The sequence below is a fragment of the Acanthaster planci genome, linkage group LG08 (assembly GCF_054643075.1).
Source record: "Acanthaster planci isolate LZ-2023a linkage group LG08, COTS_SCS, whole genome shotgun sequence".
NCBI lineage: Eukaryota > Metazoa > Echinodermata > Asteroidea > Valvatida > Acanthasteridae > Acanthaster > Acanthaster planci.
Window position 1 is genome coordinate 1,371,107 of NC_141784.1, and position 19,452 is coordinate 1,390,558.

General features: G+C 40.7%; 3 protein-coding genes across 9 annotated transcripts in view; 2 read left to right on the top strand and 1 right to left on the bottom strand.

Moving 5' to 3' along the window:
- Positions 1-3,809, top strand: part of lasp1 (LIM and SH3 protein 1) — a 22,769-nt gene extending 18,960 nt beyond the window's left edge. For all 4 annotated transcript variants that reach the window (XM_087139752.1, XM_022232697.2, XM_022232699.2 and 1 more), the window contains one exon: positions 341-3,809. In XM_087139752.1, the coding sequence (XP_086995878.1) occupies positions 341-517 (177 nt within the window). In that variant the 3' untranslated portion in view covers positions 518-3,809. The remainder of the gene's footprint in view (positions 1-340) is intronic.
- Positions 3,599-10,564, bottom strand: LOC110978052 (transmembrane and ubiquitin-like domain-containing protein 1). 4 transcript variants are annotated; one of them, XM_022232694.2, is made up of 4 exons: positions 10,444-10,548; positions 9,656-9,724; positions 7,648-8,496; positions 3,599-7,151 (listed from the first exon to the last, which is right to left on the bottom strand). In XM_022232694.2, exons 3-4 carry the CDS (start codon positions 8,430-8,432, stop codon positions 6,803-6,805), a joined length of 1,134 nt encoding a protein of 377 aa, XP_022088386.2. In that variant the 5' UTR covers positions 8,433-8,496; positions 9,656-9,724; positions 10,444-10,548; the 3' UTR covers positions 3,599-6,802. The 4 variants fall into 4 exon arrangements, with proteins under 4 accessions (XP_022088386.2, XP_022088385.2, XP_086995875.1 ...); XM_022232693.2 differs by lacking the exon at positions 9,656-9,724 and having other exon boundaries at positions 10,444-10,564; XM_087139749.1 differs by lacking the exons at positions 9,656-9,724; positions 10,444-10,548 and adding an exon at positions 10,412-10,433.
- A 310-nt stretch (positions 10,565-10,874) lies between these two features.
- Positions 10,875-17,527, top strand: atp6v1f (ATPase H+ transporting V1 subunit F). Its single transcript, XM_022232857.2, has 4 exons — positions 10,875-11,034; positions 12,601-12,682; positions 13,618-13,823; positions 15,875-17,527. Exons 1-4 carry the CDS (start codon positions 10,987-10,989, stop codon positions 15,902-15,904), a joined length of 366 nt encoding a protein of 121 aa, XP_022088549.1. The 5' UTR covers positions 10,875-10,986; the 3' UTR covers positions 15,905-17,527.
- The last annotated feature ends 1,925 nt before the right edge of the window (positions 17,528-19,452 follow it).

Genomic DNA, 19,452 nt, shown 5'->3' on the forward strand with positions numbered 1-19,452 from the left:
GTTGGAGACTCATGATGGTGACTCGATTATTAATGATTGAGCCTTGGCTCAATGGAGTTGCTTGTACCGGTGGAGTACCGAAGTGTGATGTCATTTGAACTCGGAAGTGTGGTGCAAACAAATGGAGTTTGGTTCATACACTGGTTCCGGTGCTAATGCCTTTGCACTCATAACTCTGCTGTGATGTTTTCACTTAGGCACTCTTTAGTTCAGAAAGAGCATGCTCTGGCCCCCTGTGGTGTTGTGTATGTGTACCTCAGAGGGCTCTTGTTTAAAAAATCAACACCAAAATCATCACAAACATTCACAAGGAACTTCAATTTCACCTCCCCACTGGCAGGGTCCGAGATACATGGCTTTGTACGACTACACGGCTGCTGACGACGATGAGGTATCTTTCATGGAGGGAGACAAGATTGTCAATGTGACCGTCATCGATGACGGCTGGATGGAAGGCATGGTGGAGCGGACAGGACAGCATGGGATGCTGCCGTCCAACTACGTCGAGGCCTGCTAGAAGGGCTTGCCATGCACTGCAACACCACCTGCATCATATGCTCAATACGTGGCATCCGGTTTTTTGCTTCCTTGGTGACCAGTTGAAAAATTGTTGACCGTTGCAATGGTATACATGTACCTACAGCTTGCTCCTCTGTCCAGTGAGCCAAATTCAGTGTTGCAAACACAGCAAGGTCATTTGAGACCAAGTCCATGTCACTAGCTCAAACGTGTTAGTTGCTTGAGGGTTGACATAGTCACATTAATAAGGGCTGACCTCGTTTGCACGTTCCCAATATTTCTTCTTTTTCTGTTTCCATTACCAATGCAGGTTGTACACTTTATATGTAACACTGTCAGTGTGGATGAGGCAATGACCAGGAACAATATTGAACAATACCACAACAGTCACCATTTTTTTTCCCCTAGCTTTCCAAAATAACTTTTGAATGGCAGTTTTTAGAGTGAGCCTTTGGGTTGCCCCCTGACCTTTGAAATTAGTTATAACCTCCCACTGTCCAAAAGAGCATAACCCTCGATCCATCCATCACTTGAAATTGTCTACATGTACAGTGGGTTGTACAACTTTTATCAGCAGGAAGGCCTTTTGTGTGCCTTCAGCCAGATTGTGGAGTCAAATTTCCAATTGAACTTCCAGCTATTGAACTTCTTGCTGATGAAAGTCTAGATGGCCTGGTCATGTGTCTAGACTTCACTTTTGAGTGCGCGCATGCAGTGCTTTTGTTCCCCTGTCCAAAAAAGTGTTGTATGCACGGCAGATTGGGTCGAAGGAGACATAATTAATAAAACGTACTCTTGCTTTCAAGGAAAAGTTGTCAAAGTGAAGAAGGAATGATTTTGGCCCACTTTGTATGGATGTGCAGCCTGTGTTGTTTGGCCGTTGTTATGGTGCTAAACTTAGGAGGCTTAAATTGATAACGTGTAAAAAAAAAAAAAGAAGCCATTTTCTATGCTGCACGAGAACTGCATGTCAGATTCCATGGAACAGTTCAATCTAATTCACATCCTGGATCATTTCTAGAATGGCCGCTGAGTAGTTCATGAAGCTCATAAAAATCCACGTTGAACAGCAAATGCACTTTGCATGAAATGTTAATAAGAAAATTTGTCAGACTGTAGTACATGGACTCGAAATTTTTTGGTCTGTTACTAAAAGAACAAAAAGTTGTATTTTCTTAACAGTTTAAACCTATGAATTATGGATAAAAAGCATGGAAGCTTTTGTTGTTGCATAAATGTGATGATTGCATATATTAACATACCGCAAGAAGAGGGAAGTGTAATTGTTTTGATGCTTTTGTTACTAATGATAGCTTTATAAAAGACACATTTTTCTTTCAGTTAAGTTGGTGTATATTTCCCCTACATGATTATTAACAATATTAAGAGAAGGCAGAAGAAATGCATGATTAAAAGTAGAGTAGAATCTATCGTTTCCTCACTAATGCTGGTTAGAAATCAAGGCTTCGTTACTTAGGCTAACTGCATCGTCTGCAAACCATACCTTGTTTGAATATCAACAGCAATAAGGAGTTGCTTGGATTGCGCATTTTTGACGCGCCTTTCACCAGTTAGCGTTTTCTAAAAATACCAATGAAGTTAAAAATGCATGTTCTTTGGAAAAACAAATGTAGTTTACGTGTAGTGTAGAAAAGCTGAAGTAAACTTCCACACGAGGTTTCCAGCAACATGTACATAATATCGCTTTTTTTTTGTGAATATAGAGCAAAACAAACTACGTGCATTAACGCTTTTAATGAGAAATTTGTAGTTGTCTTTACTCTTAGGGGGGGGGGAGTGGAGCCAGGCGAACAACCAGGACGTACAGGTAGAGGGATGTGATCAAAGTGACAAACCACTGATTGGGACAGGAGCTCAAAGATCTTCAGAAGTATTTGTTATTCCTTCCCCTGTTGGTCTAATGAGAACAGTTTGCTTGTCTAAGAATGATGTGTTGTATTTGTGATTTCCCTACACTTACACATGCATCCGTCTTCATACAGCGACAAAATGTTAAACCCTCCCATTTGCTATGCTTGGCGCACCCCGCTGGAAAAATGACACGTAGAATGCATCCCATGTGTAAGATGCACCTTACTGAATCACAATGACTAACAACTTTAAAGCAAAATACACGTAGGTTCAAGAAGCTTTCTTTTGTTTGTGCCTGCCAGAAGAACCACTAAGCAAGCACACACACACAGAGGTCACCAGCCAAGATGTCATGCCGTCCGCATTGCTCAACTGGGTTTGGGTTGTTATTTTGGGGCGTAATACATCACTTTTGTCAATGTGCCAGCATGTGGCAAAAGCCTTGTGTACCTCCTTCAAACACCACTGTGACAATAAAAAAAATCTCTTTGGGAGTCCCCTGTACATGTAGCTCCTGAGTTGGTAAACCTATCCATTATATCACAAGAGCCTAAAGATTTGAGTTGAGGTCAGTACCATTAACTAGATAGTTAATACATGTGGGAATGGCATGCTACCTATGGTCATTTGCCTTCAATGCTTTGGAAAAACATCACTTCTTTTACAAGTACATTGTATCTTTCTGAATAACATTGCACCACAGATGTAAGACATTTAACACCTGTAGCCTGTATGTACATGCGGTGTATTAAAGATGACTGCAAAGCTCAAAGCATTTTAAATATCAAGCCCTTATACTCAGAAAAGTATGCTGTTGGAAATTAAGTTACTCGATGAATTTTAAACTTTACAACTTTGCTTCAGCTGTGATGTTTTTCTGTTTCACCTTGTAAGGTTACTGTGTCCCCAAAAGGGTTATAACCAGAGGAAGATGTGTTATATTTTTCTTGAACATGCCTTGTGGGACTTCATAATAAAACTGCAGTGTAATTGTAAATCTTCGTTATCACTCGGCCGGTTTACGTGACAAGGATTTTTCTAATAGTATGTTGTGCTCCATTTCATGTTTGAGGAAATGGAATTGTCATTTGATCTTGCATTAAAGTCTTAACAGGTGTTCATGTCCTCCAGGGATTGTCCAACCTTCAGATCTTGCCTATAGAAATTTGTGGATTAATGCAAAGTCATTCACCAGCTGTTCTTCCAATGAGTTTTCTTCCTGTTGAAACAATTTATTTGCCGTATACATGTACAAGTCAGATAATCGTGGTACGTCTTGCATGTAATTAATCGACAGTGCAGTTAGAATGGACAACAGTAGCATAAGTTGCATAATTTTGCTTGACTGTGTAGTATGTTATGTAGCACATTGTGCCTATTAAATATGAACTCAATTTTCATAATCTCAATTTACCATACTTTTCCTGTTTCCTGTTGGCATCCTTTCATTGCAGTCGGTGTGTGGTGTGAGGCTAAAAATAAATCGTGATTACAACTAATGGTACTGAAATGATTAAATGGTGCTGATAAAATCTATTGCCAAAACATGCTAATGGAGGTATTGTTTTCACAAATACACATGCTAAGAAATATTGGAATTAAATTTTTTGTATCATGTAGAAACAACTGAATTCCCTTCAGATAATATAAATGCAGGTACAACGGCCACATCTTCATGTCAAATTATCAACATTCCGCCACCAAAAAGAAATAGAATGGCATTAATTCAAGACATTTTTATCACTGAATACATGTACACTCTCAAACATAGAACAGTGTGGTTTTTCTAAAAACTAATAGATCATCTTGATTAAAATTTTTTTTTTAAAAAGAAGACTTCAAGAGGTTAAAACTTAACCAAGACAGGTTTAAAAAATCAATCCAAACCTGGCCTCAGCCTCGGAAACAAAGCCTAGGATACAAGAGAAATTTTAAAATGAGAGTTACAAGTACTGAAATGATATGCTGTGAAGTGATCAGATAAACTAACATGGGATTGACAAACAAAATGAAACATTGATGATTGCAGACTGCAAACCTTACTGACTTAAACCCTGTAGTCCATGCTCTACTGTACCAAAACCCAACCAGCTTATTAGTCCCTCCAATGCTCTAACTGTACTATTGCTTTGCGATTTAACATTGAGAGTATACTCGTAGCAACAGGTGTACCGGATCCTGCCACTACAAATATATTTGTAGGAAGTGAAAAGCATTGTAATGTAAATTGAATACACTGGCGTCGCCGAGTAACAACAAATACACTGCTGGCAGCGTCGAGGACGTGCTCTTGTTCAAAAAGAATGGCACCTATTTATTAACTATGAGTGCATGCGGACAACGCTTGGCAAATGAGAACGCCCCTTTGGAATTATGCGCAGCAGTCAATGTGTTTAAGGGTCATGCAATATAATATGTATACTACAGCACTTTAAACATGTGGGTTTCAATTAGCCTTGTTTTCCAATTCTTTTGTTCAACAGGTATTTTGCTGCCTTTTTTCTTATTTTGCTATGAATTTCCGTATTCATGAGGAAAACTGTGATGTCATCCTGGGTAGATGTACCAATGTTAATGCATTGATTTTGTGCACAAATATCTGCGAGAATTTTTGAGTTCTACAAATTTCCTTTTCTTTGAGGATTTCTTGTGCAAGTCCATGGCAATATAGAGCTACACGCTGTACACGTAGTGTACCACGTAACCCTTTCTCAAAATTGTTTTCTATGAGCTAATTACTATGAGCATATGTTGGATTCACATTTCAGCAGAAATACTGAATGTTTAAACTGAGCAGTGCCTTTCCTGATCAACATCACCGCCACTGCACCCTCAAATTGGATAATTCCATATGTTTTGAAAAGGTGCCCTTCTTAATGAACTTAACCCCAAAAGGATGTCAAACAGTTTCCATACATTGAAGAAGAATACAGTATACAGAAGCACAAAAGTATCTAAAGAGAGGAATTCATTGCATGGATCCTTTTGTAGTAATTTATTTCCTGATAATATCAGGAAATAAATGACTTCATGTATGGTACCGTATTTGTAATACAAATGATACTGGATTATTATGTTAGTAGAAAGCCCAAGAAGCCTGCAGTGCACTAGTCACTTGGTAATAATATGTACATGTAGGTGCCCCATGTGGGTGGTCACTACCAGAGCCATGTATAGAGAGAGCTGCGACATGAGTGTCACCATCGTGGGAAACGAGCTGGCAGGTACATGTCATGTATGCATGTGCACCAGTGCACACGGACAGTTGATATGTACAATAGCTGTATGCTCTACTGCACATAATGATGAACAGCCATTTTGTTTCCAAAATTTGAAACTGGTGCTACTCTCTCTTTATACAACCCTTATTCCTAGTACTACATGTATGAAATCTGTGTTGCACACTGCCACAGCACACAGCCAAACACTTTACCCAGAAATACCGGAACCATTTCTGATATGGTTGGTTCAGCAGCAGAGTAGGTTTCACATGCCATGTGAACATCCTTATGGCACACTCTGAATGTCACTTTCCCTTGCCAAGGTTGAGTTGTGAATTGCAGGAAAGGGAAAAATCTCAAGGACACACCATTTCGACTTCACATTGTGCAGATGATGTAAGACTGCATGTGACTGTGATCACACTTGTGTACAGCTGCGGTCTCAATGTGAATGGTGTTTACTGCACCAGAAATGAAAGGAGTTGTTCCGAAATTAAACGACCACTGCCCAGTGGAACTCTGAAGGTGTAACGTGAACTTAGACCCATATATCAGAACCACAACTGCTCACGGAAGAGACAGATCACGTGGTGTCTCCGCAAATCACGTCACTATTGCTATCTTCACAGTGCAAACCTTCAAATCTTACCAGACCCCCGTTTGTCGCATGGAAATAGATTCATTCATTGTTGCTCCGCCCACAGCCCACAAGAACAACGCACATTATAAGGATGCACCTATCTTTTGGAAAAGCATGCAAAACCGTTCTCCTTTTGGTTGCACTGTCATGCTTCTGTTCAGAGCCCAATTTTTGAGGGCACAGTTTTTTTTTGGGGGGGGGTGAAAATTTCTTTAAATAATTTAAAACTAATCTGAGAAGAAAGTGGAAAAACGTGCTACTTCACCCCCCAAAAAACATATGCCTCTTTTTGGGGGGCCATGGCCAACAGCCGTGGAATAACTTTCTTAGTGGGGGGGGGGGGATTGTGAGACCATCTATTAAGCCCCATCCCATTATAGGACAAGTCTGTAAAATGGGGAGAGGGGCCATTCCCCCGTCGAAAAGTAGGGGCCACTTACTGCCCATTTGAATGGGTTAGTGTACATTTTCAATCAAATAAATACATGTTAAAACTGCTGTACACTTGTGTTCTTTACAAACAACACCCTCTGTCTCGAATATGGCCTACTCAACCTCGCCAACTGGCAAGAACAGCTAAAACAAACAGTGTGGTGACTCCCACCAGGGACAGAGTGGACGTGGCGTTGAACATGTATCTGTACTGCCAGCGCAGGTACCAGACGAAACCCAGGATGCAGGTGAAGAGCGGAATCATGTAGCGTCCCAGATCTACGTCCCCGTCCTGAACGTCCAGCCGGGCATTGGACAACATCGTGCTTTGAGAGAGGAGACAGTGGATGACGCAGTTCTGGGACAGGTTGAGGGCTGCCAGGGTGGAATCGTCATCTTGAAGGAGCTGGCCATTGAAGATGAGTCGCACCGTCTGTCCAGAGCTGATCTCTTCAGAGAATGCCCGCCTATGCATTACAGCAAAACATATCCAGTAGTTATATATCTTTTGGAAATTTGCATCCCACATCAGAACAAAAAAGTGAGGAGATGTTTTGGTTTTAAGGCTGGGTTGATTATTTAAACAACCTAAAAATCTGAATATTTGACCTTCCTTTGCAATGAATATTTAAGTTGTACTTCAATAATAATAATAATTCCCATGAAAACATGAAGTAAACACATACATATTTCTAAAAACGGTTACAAAAAGGGCAAATTTTGATGATATTGCTGAGCATAAGTATTCCGCTGTATTTAAACCAAGTACGGTTTTACTGATTATTCAGATGCAGTAGTTGAATATTTAATCAATTATCAAATATCCGATCATTTCTTTTAAAGTTTGAGTACACTGGAATGTGGAAATGAATGAAATAAAAATGGGGACTATTTCTTTGTGTTGTTACAAAATTGCATTCTAAAAGCAAACTATTTCATGACGTGAGTAAACTTAATACTAACTGCCTGAATCTACCAAGGGTCTCAGCAGGATCTCCATAAACTACCCTCTCTTGGTCTGTCAAATACTTTATACGGATGCAGATGGTGCCCTCTGCAGCTTGCCCCTGACCATCAATTTGTGACTGTTCCCCTGATTGGTCAGCATCTGGCCTATTTCTGGGGCTCTGCTCTAACAATGGATCTGATTGGGCACCCTCATCGGTGATAGTCTGTGTTGCATCTCCTGATTGGTTGCCATCCTTCTGTGCAGGACTAGTAGTACTGGTGGGAATACGTCGGCTGTCAGTGTTTTCTGAGGATGTGGGATACGTGCACGTTTCCCCAGTTAGCCTGTTTCTGACAACACTTGCAGGTGAAGTTTCCGTGACCGTGGCATCTTCTTGACTTAGCGAACTTTGTTTAGTTCTTTCAGAGTCAATTTCCTCAAGACCTGTCCTAAATTCACTGGACAGAGCTTCAGTTTCAGTGCTCTCTGCTGGTTGTCTTGAACTCTGTGAAGCATCTTCAACTGTGTCCGTTGTTGGTGAGCTGTCACGCTCTAACCTTGTATTTTCTGTGCCATCAGTCCGCTGGTTACTGAGCACATCGACTTCCTCGATTCTGGCCTCTGCCTCTCTAGAGTGCTCCTCCTCTCTGGCACTGCTGAATCTGCTTCCGAGGACAGTCCGCAATCCAGGCCTGTCCGAGACAGACGTTGAGAGCCAGGCGACCAGAAGAGTGGTTGCAAGAATGAGAACTGATGCCAATACTGTGACTTCATCTCCGATGCCCTCGATGAAAGGCATTATCGCACCTCAACCACGCAAACTATGATACGGTATTTCTCCGTTGGTTATTACTTGTACATCTCTGAAATATGGAACAATCAACAAGATTACGGTCAATAAAATGATGCATTGTCATCAGTGTGACAAGTTGCAACTTTTTATAATGAATTCATTCACAGATCTTGTGAGGAAGTGACATGCTAATCAGACTTTGCAATGTTCATCTCTTAAATTCAATTCATACACATTTTTTGCCATGCCACCAAAACAGGAGAAGAATGTGACATATCCCGAGGCCCAAGTAAGGTCATCACTCATGTCACAACGCAACCTTAATGCTGGTCAGTGCAAATAGTGTATGGATTCGAGGCATGATAGGGCATGTTGCCAGGCATCCTAAAACCAAACTTCAAATAGGGAGCTTGAGGCACGGATTTCCAACTGGGGAGGGAGGAGCACGTCAATGGCTGACCATCTTCAGCCCCATTTAAGTTCAAGTCTGAGTAAAACCTGGTCTTGCAACCTATTCTGTCCATATTTTACCTCGTATACTAGGACATGAAGACCTTGCCTGACCATATCAATGCCTCCCAATTTTACTGAGCTTGTCATTCCGCCTCTCAGAGGCAAAACTACATGTACATGTATGCCACTGCCCAAACCGTGTTCAAAATACAGTTGGGGCATGTCCAAAAGTGTCGACAGAGATGGGCATGTCCAACTTTGATTGGAAAACACCAATTTTGATATATTTTTGGGCAAAGGCAGCCAAGGAGTATTGTGAAATCATACTGAGACATAAAACTAAGAAAAGGAACATAGTGGGACAGATTTCAAGAAAGACTGTGGAGACAGGGGGAAGGGAGGGGAAGGAGCCAAATCAGTGGGATGTCAGTTACAAACAAAGCTGCAATTATTGAATTACTGCCAGTGAACCAATTGATCCATAACAAAAACCTTTTTAACAACCCAGTTCTCACATTTTTTTAATCTACATGTAATTGTGGTTTTTTTCATGAGTTTTGTATCCAATCATGCCAATCCTTCCACATAACTAAGTACACTCCACAGCACAGTTGGGGCAGCTCTGATCAGAGTAACTGGACTCTACAAAATCGGCTCTTTAACCCTAACAGTCCTCAGTCCTTCACCTGTTGGAGAATTGAGGACTATTAGGGTTAACAGGTGGACACACCGCGGGTATTAGACATCATAGTGAGGAGTCTGCGACTGCAACTTACATGTACCCCTAGAACTGTGGAGTCTGACATCCGCCCACTCCCATGCGGGGTGGATGTTGGAGTTGGACCCTACAGTCATGACAGTTGTGACAAGAGGGGTACAATGTAACTCAGACTAACAGCCACTAGCACTAACCCAACTACATGTATAGTACAGAATAAGCCTCATCGCAAATACTGAATGGGTGATTTTGCTTCTTTTTCCTTCCCACAATGGCTTCTACCATAGAGTAAAATCACCCATGCAGTATTTGCGATAAGGCTTACAACTGAAGTTCAGACTGTGTTTGCATATGCCACACCAAGGCCATTATGTTTACATCATCAGCTTGCATGGCTTGTGCTTTTAGAAAAGCCTTTTTATAGGCTTTTTATAAGTTTTTTTAATATAATCTACATTAAGTGCCATACATGTCAGGAGTGAGCTGCATAAATTTGGAGAAGGTTGAGAAATGTTCTACAGAGATTGGCAACCAAAGTTGGGCCAGCCCAACTGCAGAACTATATCGGCCTAGTTGGGACTATCCCAAGTATACTAAATAGTTGGGGCATAACACATGAGCGCGATACTAACATGACTAAGCAGACATATGTCTGAAACATGATGGCCAGATAAACGACAAGCCTCGGTGCGGTAGTACCAGCCTACTAGTACTATCTTGTCCAATGAGTCAAAATACAAAACATGCTTAGTACGAGCAAACAGCTTTTCAACAAAAGCCCAAACTGGATTATAAAAATGACCTAAAAAATTACATATATAGGCCTAGTCATGGCAAGTTACGTACATGTACGTGTGTAATTCTCCCTGTGTTTCATGTACATGTACAATAGGTTCGCTTCTTCACACATCACACTAGCACTCTACATCTTTTTCATCTTTTAGCCGGTTTCTATTTAGTCTGGTTCTCTGCCGACATCACTATATCAATTTGCGGTTTTAAGAAGGTTTTCAGATATAAAAATGACCATTTCATTTCTTGGAGGGGGAAGGGAAACATTCTCCATGAAATTTACATTCTTCGAGTTTTGTAACAAAGGTTTTAATTAATAAATTATTTTTCCTATTATCTTGAAATATTTTTGTGATCTATAAGATAACGGAAATTGGCATTTGTTTCTCAACTTAAAATTTGAAAGAATAATCCCCCACCCTTACCATTAATGGTGTATTCAGTATTAAACGTGCCATGAAGTCACATGACGTTGCACTGTATACTGTATGTAGCCTACATGTACATGTACAGTACATATACTGTACATGTATACCATCAGTACACCTGCAAGGAACCTAAGGAATTAGATGAGTTTCTTCCACTTGAAGTTACAGAATGGCACACGCAGGAAAAGGAAAACTTATCGCCGTGATTGGTGACGAGGTAGGCCAGTTATCAGTGACACTGTTATTGTATTTATGAATGTGGAATGATATGCCTAACCCCACAAATATATTTTTAACCTTATGCAAAAATGAGCACTAACGTAACGCAAGGCCCATATGGGGGATATCAACGAACGGTGGACTTTTCCTAGTTTGGGGCTGTTTGTTTTGTGGAAGTTTACCATGTAATTGATTCCCATGTCAATAAAGATAACAATTAATGCCAATACAAGGGACTGAACTAAATCTCACAGAGGGTAGCCCTCACCAGGGTCGGACATTTTCCGAGCACCTATTGTACCTCCATGGTTTGTTCGAACAAAATCAAAGATGCTCGGACAAATTGTCTGACCAACATATGAATAACACTCAGCTTTTAAAATATTAACACAATATATGGGATTATGGTGTCAGTTTTGTGTTAAAATTATGTTAATTATACCCAAGGTATTCATCAGGGCTGATCAATTACCGGCCCTTGTCATTTACTTGCACAGACATGAAATCATCCCATAATACTTTGCGCTGTCACAGTGGTGAAAACCTGTGCGTAAAACTCTATGCATTAAATGAAGCTGCTCTGGTTCCCGCCGCACCGCACCCACGCAAAAGAATGCATGATGAAAATGCAGCAACCAGTACCAGTCTGTACTGTACATGTACTGAATGTACTGTACATAAACACTCTTCATTGGCCGTACACGTCGTGAATGCAAAAGGCTGCAGGCCGGAAAGACACCAATGTTATGCTGCAAGAGGTTTTCTGCAAGTTAATTCACGGAACTTGGTCTCTTATTTACATGTATGTATGTATTTTCCGTGTTCATGAGTGTAATTTGAAGTTGTTCTGCTCATGGCACAAGGTTTAGCGCTGCTGGTCTAGATGCACAATGCACGCTTACCGCGGGGTATATGGACATGTTGGCCAGTTTGTCATCGTGATTGCCGTCGTGATTGTGTGAATTGATCATAATTTTCTTGTGAATTGCCGTATGTAGAAATTTTTACATAGATTAAGACAGGTGTTCATCTCTTTTTGAGATACATGCACTTTTGGAGGCTGTTGCCCACAATGATGCCATTCAATCAGCACAAAATTACCCTAAAAAAAAAAATGCACATCACAACTACATCAAGTATTTTTTTGGCCTAATAAAAGACTGCATGTATGCAGTAGGCCTTAGACACATGTAATTAAATAACAGTAATCGTGGATTCTGAGAAATCTTTGGCAATTGTTGATCCAATTCGAGCAAGCAAATTTATGACATGACCTGCCCGATCCCGCAAATCCCCCTGGGATAACCTTCACAGTGATCAGGGTAGCCCTCACATTGACCAGGGTTGCCCTCGCATCACACTAACTGGGGTAATCCTCACAGAGATCAGGGTAACCCTCACAACGCCCAGGGTAACCTAACATTGATCAAGGTAACCCTAACATTGATCAGGGTAACCCTCACAGTGACCAGGGTAACCCTCAACCCTCAGTCTAGTCATGGAGCTCTAGCAGAAAATGCTTTAGCCTTGGAGTTAAGGATGAAAACACTTTTCATTTTTGCAGGATACCTGCACAGGATTTCTCCTTGGAGGCATTGGCGAGTTGAATAACAAGAGGCATCCCAACTTTGTAGTTATTGAAAAAGGTAAACAGATCCATTTTGTGGGTGATTGTTATTAAATGAGGCAGTAGGGAGGGGGGGTACCGGTACCTTGGTTGTTCAGTATAAAGAGGAGAGCTTTTGAAGAAGGGATTGCTAATTGAGGGGTGGCATAACCCTAACCGTGGGTGGGGCGGCAGGAGGGAGGCGTTGAGACAAATGAACAAAGGGATCAAATGGGATGAAAATCACGAATCGGCAATTTGTTTGAAATCACTTTGAAATTGACACCCTCTGACCATTAATGGTTTTCATTTTGCTGCTGATGAGTACTTCCCCTCCTAGAAAAAAATCAAGACAATGCCCACGATCATTACCCTGTTCAATTGAAGCCCTGTTTCCGTTGCCAACCACCATGGGATTCCACAGTTGCATTTTTCCATAGGATTACTTGTACCCCTGCATAAATAAACATGTACAGTGGCTCCCATTTTCTCAGCTGTTGCTTGCCCTATGCAACCTTGTTCACCACTCTGGGAAGTCTATTTGACCAGAGTCTGGTTAGTTGGAAGGGGCAGTTAAAATGAAGCAGTTGAGATGCAGGATGAGGTTTGGGGGGTTGGAGAGGTACATTGTAATTTGAGAAGAGGGGTACCTGTAGTTGATAGAAGGAAGCTCTTGTAAATGAGCACTATGGGGAGCTTGGAAAATTTGAGAGACTTTTAGGAACTGCAAAATGGCTTGGGGTGGGTAGAAGTGAGGAAAAGGGTCCAACAAAGTGGATTGGTAGTCAAAGGAAGGGTATTGTTAATGATCAAGGGCAGTTGTAAGAGGGGCAATGGAGTAATGAAGAGGTAAGAGGAGGGGGGCGAGATTGATGTGTGGGAGTAATGGAAGGACATGTTGGGGAAGTCAGTGTGCGATACATGTATGCTGAAAAGCTGTCTCAATAAACAGGGAAAAGTTATCTTTCTGTATAGATACAAGCGTCCATGAAATTGAGGAGAGTTTCAAGAGCTTCGTGACGCGGTCAGACATCGCCATCATCCTCATCAATCAGAACTATGCCGAGTTGATTAGGCACCTGCTGGACAACCACACAGACCCCATACCTGCCGTCTTAGAGATTCCCTCCAAGGACAGCCCCTATGACCCAAACAAGGACTCCATCCTGCGCAGGGCTAAGGTAGGATTTCTTTGCTTAACACGTAGAATTTTATTATTATTACTATGATTTAACATTTCTGGTAATCAGTGTTTCAGCTAGGATTTGAAAAGTCGGAGTGCAAAATGAAAAACAGGGAGTGCAATCTTGTTAGAGTCCAAAATTTGTGTGCAAACTTGAAGCACGTAACATGACCGTGTAGCGCGAAGTCCCCTACGGCCAGGATCCAGGGCCTGCGTAAGGGCCCTGGAAGGTCTGCCTATTTTAGATGCTCTGTGGTGGTCTCTGATGAATTTTGGACATTTTTTCATGAGAGTTTTGTCTTTTCGAACCCAAAAAACCCCAGCTTTTAAAAAAAAATTAAATTGTAAAACTGTGTGCAAGTGTTGTTTTAAAATTGGATTAATCAGCCCTGCTACAATGAAGCGAACAATGAGAAACACCATTGAACAAATTTCTCATAACCACTTTACATGTATTTTGTTTTAAAAAATGGTATACAGGTACTAGGTAATGCAGGTCAGTACTTGACACCGCATGTTTTTGTACCTTTTTGTTTGCAACACAGTACATTCAGATTATTATGTGATAAGCAAAGAAAAATAAATAATGATATAAAATGAATCCCAATATTCCTACATGCATATTTTCTTCGGCAGCTTGGCTAAGAACGAGCAAATTTAGTACAAGATTCGACTTCAGTGTGGATGAAAAAATACATGTCGTACATGCATAGTGCATGTACATGCACATTGTACACGCACCCACGTACACCACAGGCAGGCCAAGTGCTCGCGCTTGTGCATGACTCTGGATATGGCATTGGAAGAGTTCGTCAATTTTTCCGTTGTTATGGTAGAAGAACCTAAACAAGCTTTATGCTGATTATTGACAATAACAAAGATTACATGAAGGTCAGCCCTTGCCTTCGAGAAGAAATCTGTTATTTTTCATTTCATTCTGGATGATATAGTGAGCACGCAGCGCAAGCCCCGAAACGATTATATGTCGACCTCGTCCCCACAGATTACCTCAAGCGCTAGCGAGACTTGGCGCAATATGGCGACTAACAATCATCATGGAAATGAGGTTGATTACATGTATGATCGATCGCTGGTGAACAAGTATGGCTCCATGTATTCATTTTGTTACAAGTTGATAGAGATGGTGCTGTACTTCATCATTCGTAAGTAAGGGAACTCGCCTGCCGGTGTTGATACTGTATGTTTGAACCAAACGTCCGAACTATAGTCCCAGCGTACAATCATGTACTTTACTGCAGCGTATTTTCTACTGTGGACTTGGTTGACGGGGGAAAAAGCATGGGAAAAGACTGACTTTTAGCTCAGATTTTATTTTCACATTTTTGGCATCTAGATTACACAAGCCTCGAATTAAGTAGTGCATGGCTTGATTTGCACGCCAGGCCGTGCTTGAAAAAATGGGCCGTCATTTCACAAAACTGGCCGTGGAAAACACGGCTGCATGACTCGCTAGCTAAAAACACTGCTGGTATCAAAACCAAGGATTCCTCTAAAGCATCCTTGGAACTGTAGCTTGTATGCCCAAAAGAACCTGCAGAGAAGAGACAATGAGTTTTAGAGGCGCGGAGGAAAATCCCACAAGAATATTCTGGGTGAACCCACAAAATCTAATAGGCTCTGAGAATCCAATCCTGATGTGGATTGGGCCAGGAATCAAACCCAGGCAGCAGCAGTTTGGAGAAAATGCGACATTGGAAATGAAGATGCATATCAATTGTCTGTTGTAGTTTGAATGTAGAGCAAAAAGTCTCAACAGCCCACTTTATACGGGCAACTGCTGTACAAGTTAACCTTTTAAGAGTTGGTCCATCATTTCATTTTAAATAAATGCCATAGACCTCCCTTGCTGCTTTTATTTTTAAACACTTAACACTTACCTGCACAATGGGTCAGTATTAAAAGGAATGTGGAAAACTTCGAAAAATTCCTCATGCCTATTTATGTACTTACATGTACCTACCATGTTTCCAGATGCCGTTTCTTTGCAGTTCTTAATGTTTTCTTTCTTTTTTCCCTCTGCAAACGTAGGGCATGTTCACTGCTGAAGATTTCCGCTGAAATTCCAGAAAAATGGACTTCTACTCCTGAATTATTTTGAACACGGGCATGGACTTTCACAACAGTGCAATGCATCCACTTCACGAAGCAATGAGATATAGATGTACATGTACACTGTATGTACATGTACATGTTGGTATTTATCATTATAACACCTCACAAGCCCATTTCTATCTCAGGTAGGTAGAAAAAATATGAATGGTAAGAGTAATTTATTGAATGTGTTGCTGAATGAAATTTTTCTTTCCCTCGCATAAAGGTGCAACTCTCATTTCTTGTATATGTATCTGTTTCATGCAGTACCTGAATAAATGTCCCTTGTCATGCTTGTGTAGAAGCCAGCAATTTTTACTTTCTCAGCTGAGCATAAAAGTGTGACACAAAGTTTACTCCATCTGAGGCAAGACTGAAATTTTGTCTGTGTGTGTAAAGTGCTGCTACTGTGCTTACTAAACATGCAGTTCTATGATATATGTTGTCACGTTCATGGGACATACTTAACAGTAACACCGTTCAGTATACAATTAGACAATCACACTTGATTGATGACCCACCAATCAGATGAGGGGAGATTTGTTCAGGTGTTGTATAAAAATAAACCTCATGGTGGACCCCAAAGTCTTAGTATTAAACAATGAATTGAATATTCCCAGGCAAGAGTGCAGGTACCACACTGATGATTGTCACTGATGGTTGTAAAATTAATGCACGTCAAACCAGGATTGAATTGAATGGAAAGAAATCTACAATACATGTACATATGTGTTAGGTGTAAAATTACTGTTCACATGTGTACATGTAGCATTACTTCCTTTCTTTCCAACCTTGCTACGTAGCCTTTCATTATTGCAGTCAAATGGATGTCCTTCAAGGAGCTGTTTCCTGTCCTTCGCTTTCTGTTTTGTTTTATGGCATTTCAATGAGAACAAGAAATACCAAAAGATTGTACTATTTAATTATTTTTTTCCGCCGAATGACCACGCAAACATTTTGCAACCAAAATTATTTTGTATAGATATTTTATCGTTTCCTTGTTTATAGTGTAAAATTCTGCTAAGCCTGGCCCTGTTTTCGCTTGTGGCTTTTTCCATCGGTCTGATTTTGTCTTACATGTACATGTACATTGTAGCACATTCAACAGCGCTTATCCTTCTTCAGTTTCCTAAGTTTTACCAGACAAGAAGCTATGACCTTTATTTAGCTAGAATTATATAAAAATCACCATTCCTCTGAACAAGTGAATGACTTGTTTAAATTTGACACATGTATTTGTTCCTGTAAAATCATAGTTTTTGATGTTCGGGTTAAATTTTGTAATGAACTATTTTAATGAAGGCAGTATTTACAGCCGTTCCTAGTGTTTCATAGTTAAGACCAGTAGCCACACGGTGTAGTGACATTTACAATAAAAGATGTTATTGCACAAACTTTAAGTTCCGTCTATTGCAGGGCTTCAGAGAGTGTGGCAATGACTCTGGGAAATAATTGAATATTTCTGATGGAGGGTTAACCTATGCCGCTTGCCATGCATCTCAAATATTGTTGTGTTTCAAATGTACTTGTATAATGTTCCAATAATCAATCTATGATAATAAAATTACGTATAAAATCCTGCTTTATATACACATGGTATGCAGTTCATGTTTTTGTGTTCATCGTTGAGTCAAATTGAAATTACACACATACATAGACATGATAGAAGAGGATTTTCCGTCCGTTTTGGGTGGCGAGTATGCCCCTCCCTTTCTTCCGACGCCCGAGGGCGCTGTTGCTGTGTCGTTGGAGAGCCGTTTATGATTACAGAGAGAGTTGCGTTGCAACATGCGTATCTCAGTTGTTTGAAAGTTTGGGAGTCCTTGATAGAGATTGGGCCTAGCCTCTGACTAAGCCGGTATTGGGATAATTGCTGAGGCGAGGCACACAAACGGGCTTCTAGAGATTAGAAATTCTACGTGCAACTTACGAAGCCAAAGTGTAACCCATTAGGCCTAAAAGAGTGAATAAAATTGGTGTTTGTTTACGGACTTCGTTCATTCAGTCGTATTTTTTTGTTCTGGTGTACCAAAAACGTAGCAAACAAAGGTTTCAATTAAGTAACCTACAAAGTCGCGATGTTCCGTTTTGGGGTATGTATTTTATTAGGAATAGACGGGCTCAATGCTTCAGAAACGGCACCAGCGCCTTCATTTGGAGGTAATGGGTTCAATATGGGTGAATACAATTTTCAGGAGAAAATCTCCGTTTTACGCCCGACTCAGTAGCAAAATTCGCCTTTTTCTTAACTTGTTATTCATCGCTTAGTAATTCATAAATATCTAAAACGGCCTGGCAATTCCTGCTGATCATCGAGAGCCCGTTACGAGTCGAACGTTTGAGAGCTCCAACTTCACACTTTTAACATTGGCTCATCATGTTCTGCTCCACTCAGTCACAGGCGTCAGTTGATGGGGGAAGGGGAATTGTACTGCAGAGGGATGTCATAGCGTTTGTGCCCCCTATAGATAAAAGGAGTACGACTACATTATTTCGATTCATATTTCGGATGATTCAATAAGGTCACTCTTGCACGTCTATAGGCCCCAAGTGACTGTGAGTGACCAGACAACAGTCAGAGTCCCAAGGCCGAAGGACAAAGGAAATAAGATCCTCCCGCGACGCCAGTGTGTCTAACGGGTGACGTCATTTTGTGACATTATATTAGTGTATTATCTTAGAACACTTGTTAGCGAGTTATGTAAAAATTTCTTTTCTTTGATCAGTGTAGCTTTGTTAATAGACATTAAAAACAACCAAAAATACATGTGTATTTTTGTATAAAAACAGAAACGTTCTTGAATGGCTATTGAGGGATTTTTACATTAGCGCCGTCTGCGCATATCTGCACCAGAACCGAGGCTCTCTGTGTTGAACTTGCTCGCGCGCGCCCGCGGAGTCCAACATAGTACATGGAGTATCCGGTTCGTAAGTGTGATGCCAATTCAGTTTAAACCACGCCCACTGCACAAGATACACGACCATCGTAGGTACGTTAGTGCGCGGTCAAATGTCGTTATTTTTTCTTTTGATTTTACGTGTTGAGTCTTCCTGAAAGACTCTTCCAACTTCATTTACCTGAGGATTTTTTATAACTTACCTGAGGATCGTTGTGGCAGGTGCAGGCTTCAGGTTGGATTTGTTTGTATCGGGGAATGGCTTGAAAATCTAAGACTTCTAACCCCACGGAGAGTTAAGAAAATTAAATGTTCAAAATTCAAAAAAAAAAGAAAAAAAAAGGAAACTTAGCCGGTGGACTTTTCGTTTTTAATCATTAAGTTTATCAAATCCACATTTTCAAAGCTGAGGATTACTTATCCAGTCTCAAAGAAGGAACACAAATAATGCACAAGTTTATCAATCCATAAAAGAAACACACTGTAAAACAAAAAGTAGAAGTCTTCCACCGAACTTTTTCTATTTATTACTTATTACAGTATAGTACAGGCAAATGGGATAAAAAAAGATCCACGGAGCTGCGCGACACTTGTACTGGGTTGCAGAACCTCAAGACC

What these genes read in the sequence shown, in the direction of transcription:
- LOC110978052 (XM_022232693.2), bottom strand. Translation starts at nt 8,432, where the DNA reads ATGCCTTTCATCGAGGGCATCGGAGATGAAGTCACAGTATTGGCATCA. An exon ending in ACCCTTGGTAGATTCAGGCA is followed by an intron (nt 7,152 to 7,647) that starts GTTAGTATTAAG and finishes TGTAATGCATAG; the next exon opens with GCGGGCATTCTCTGAAGAGA.
- atp6v1f (XM_022232857.2), top strand. Translation starts at nt 10,987, where the DNA reads ATGGCACACGCAGGAAAAGGAAAACTTATCGCCGTGATTGGTGACGAG. An exon ending in TCGCCGTGATTGGTGACGAG is followed by an intron (nt 11,035 to 12,600) that starts GTAGGCCAGTTA and finishes TCATTTTTGCAG; the next exon opens with GATACCTGCACAGGATTTCT. An exon ending in CTTTGTAGTTATTGAAAAAG is followed by an intron (nt 12,683 to 13,617) that starts GTAAACAGATCC and finishes CTTTCTGTATAG; the next exon opens with ATACAAGCGTCCATGAAATT.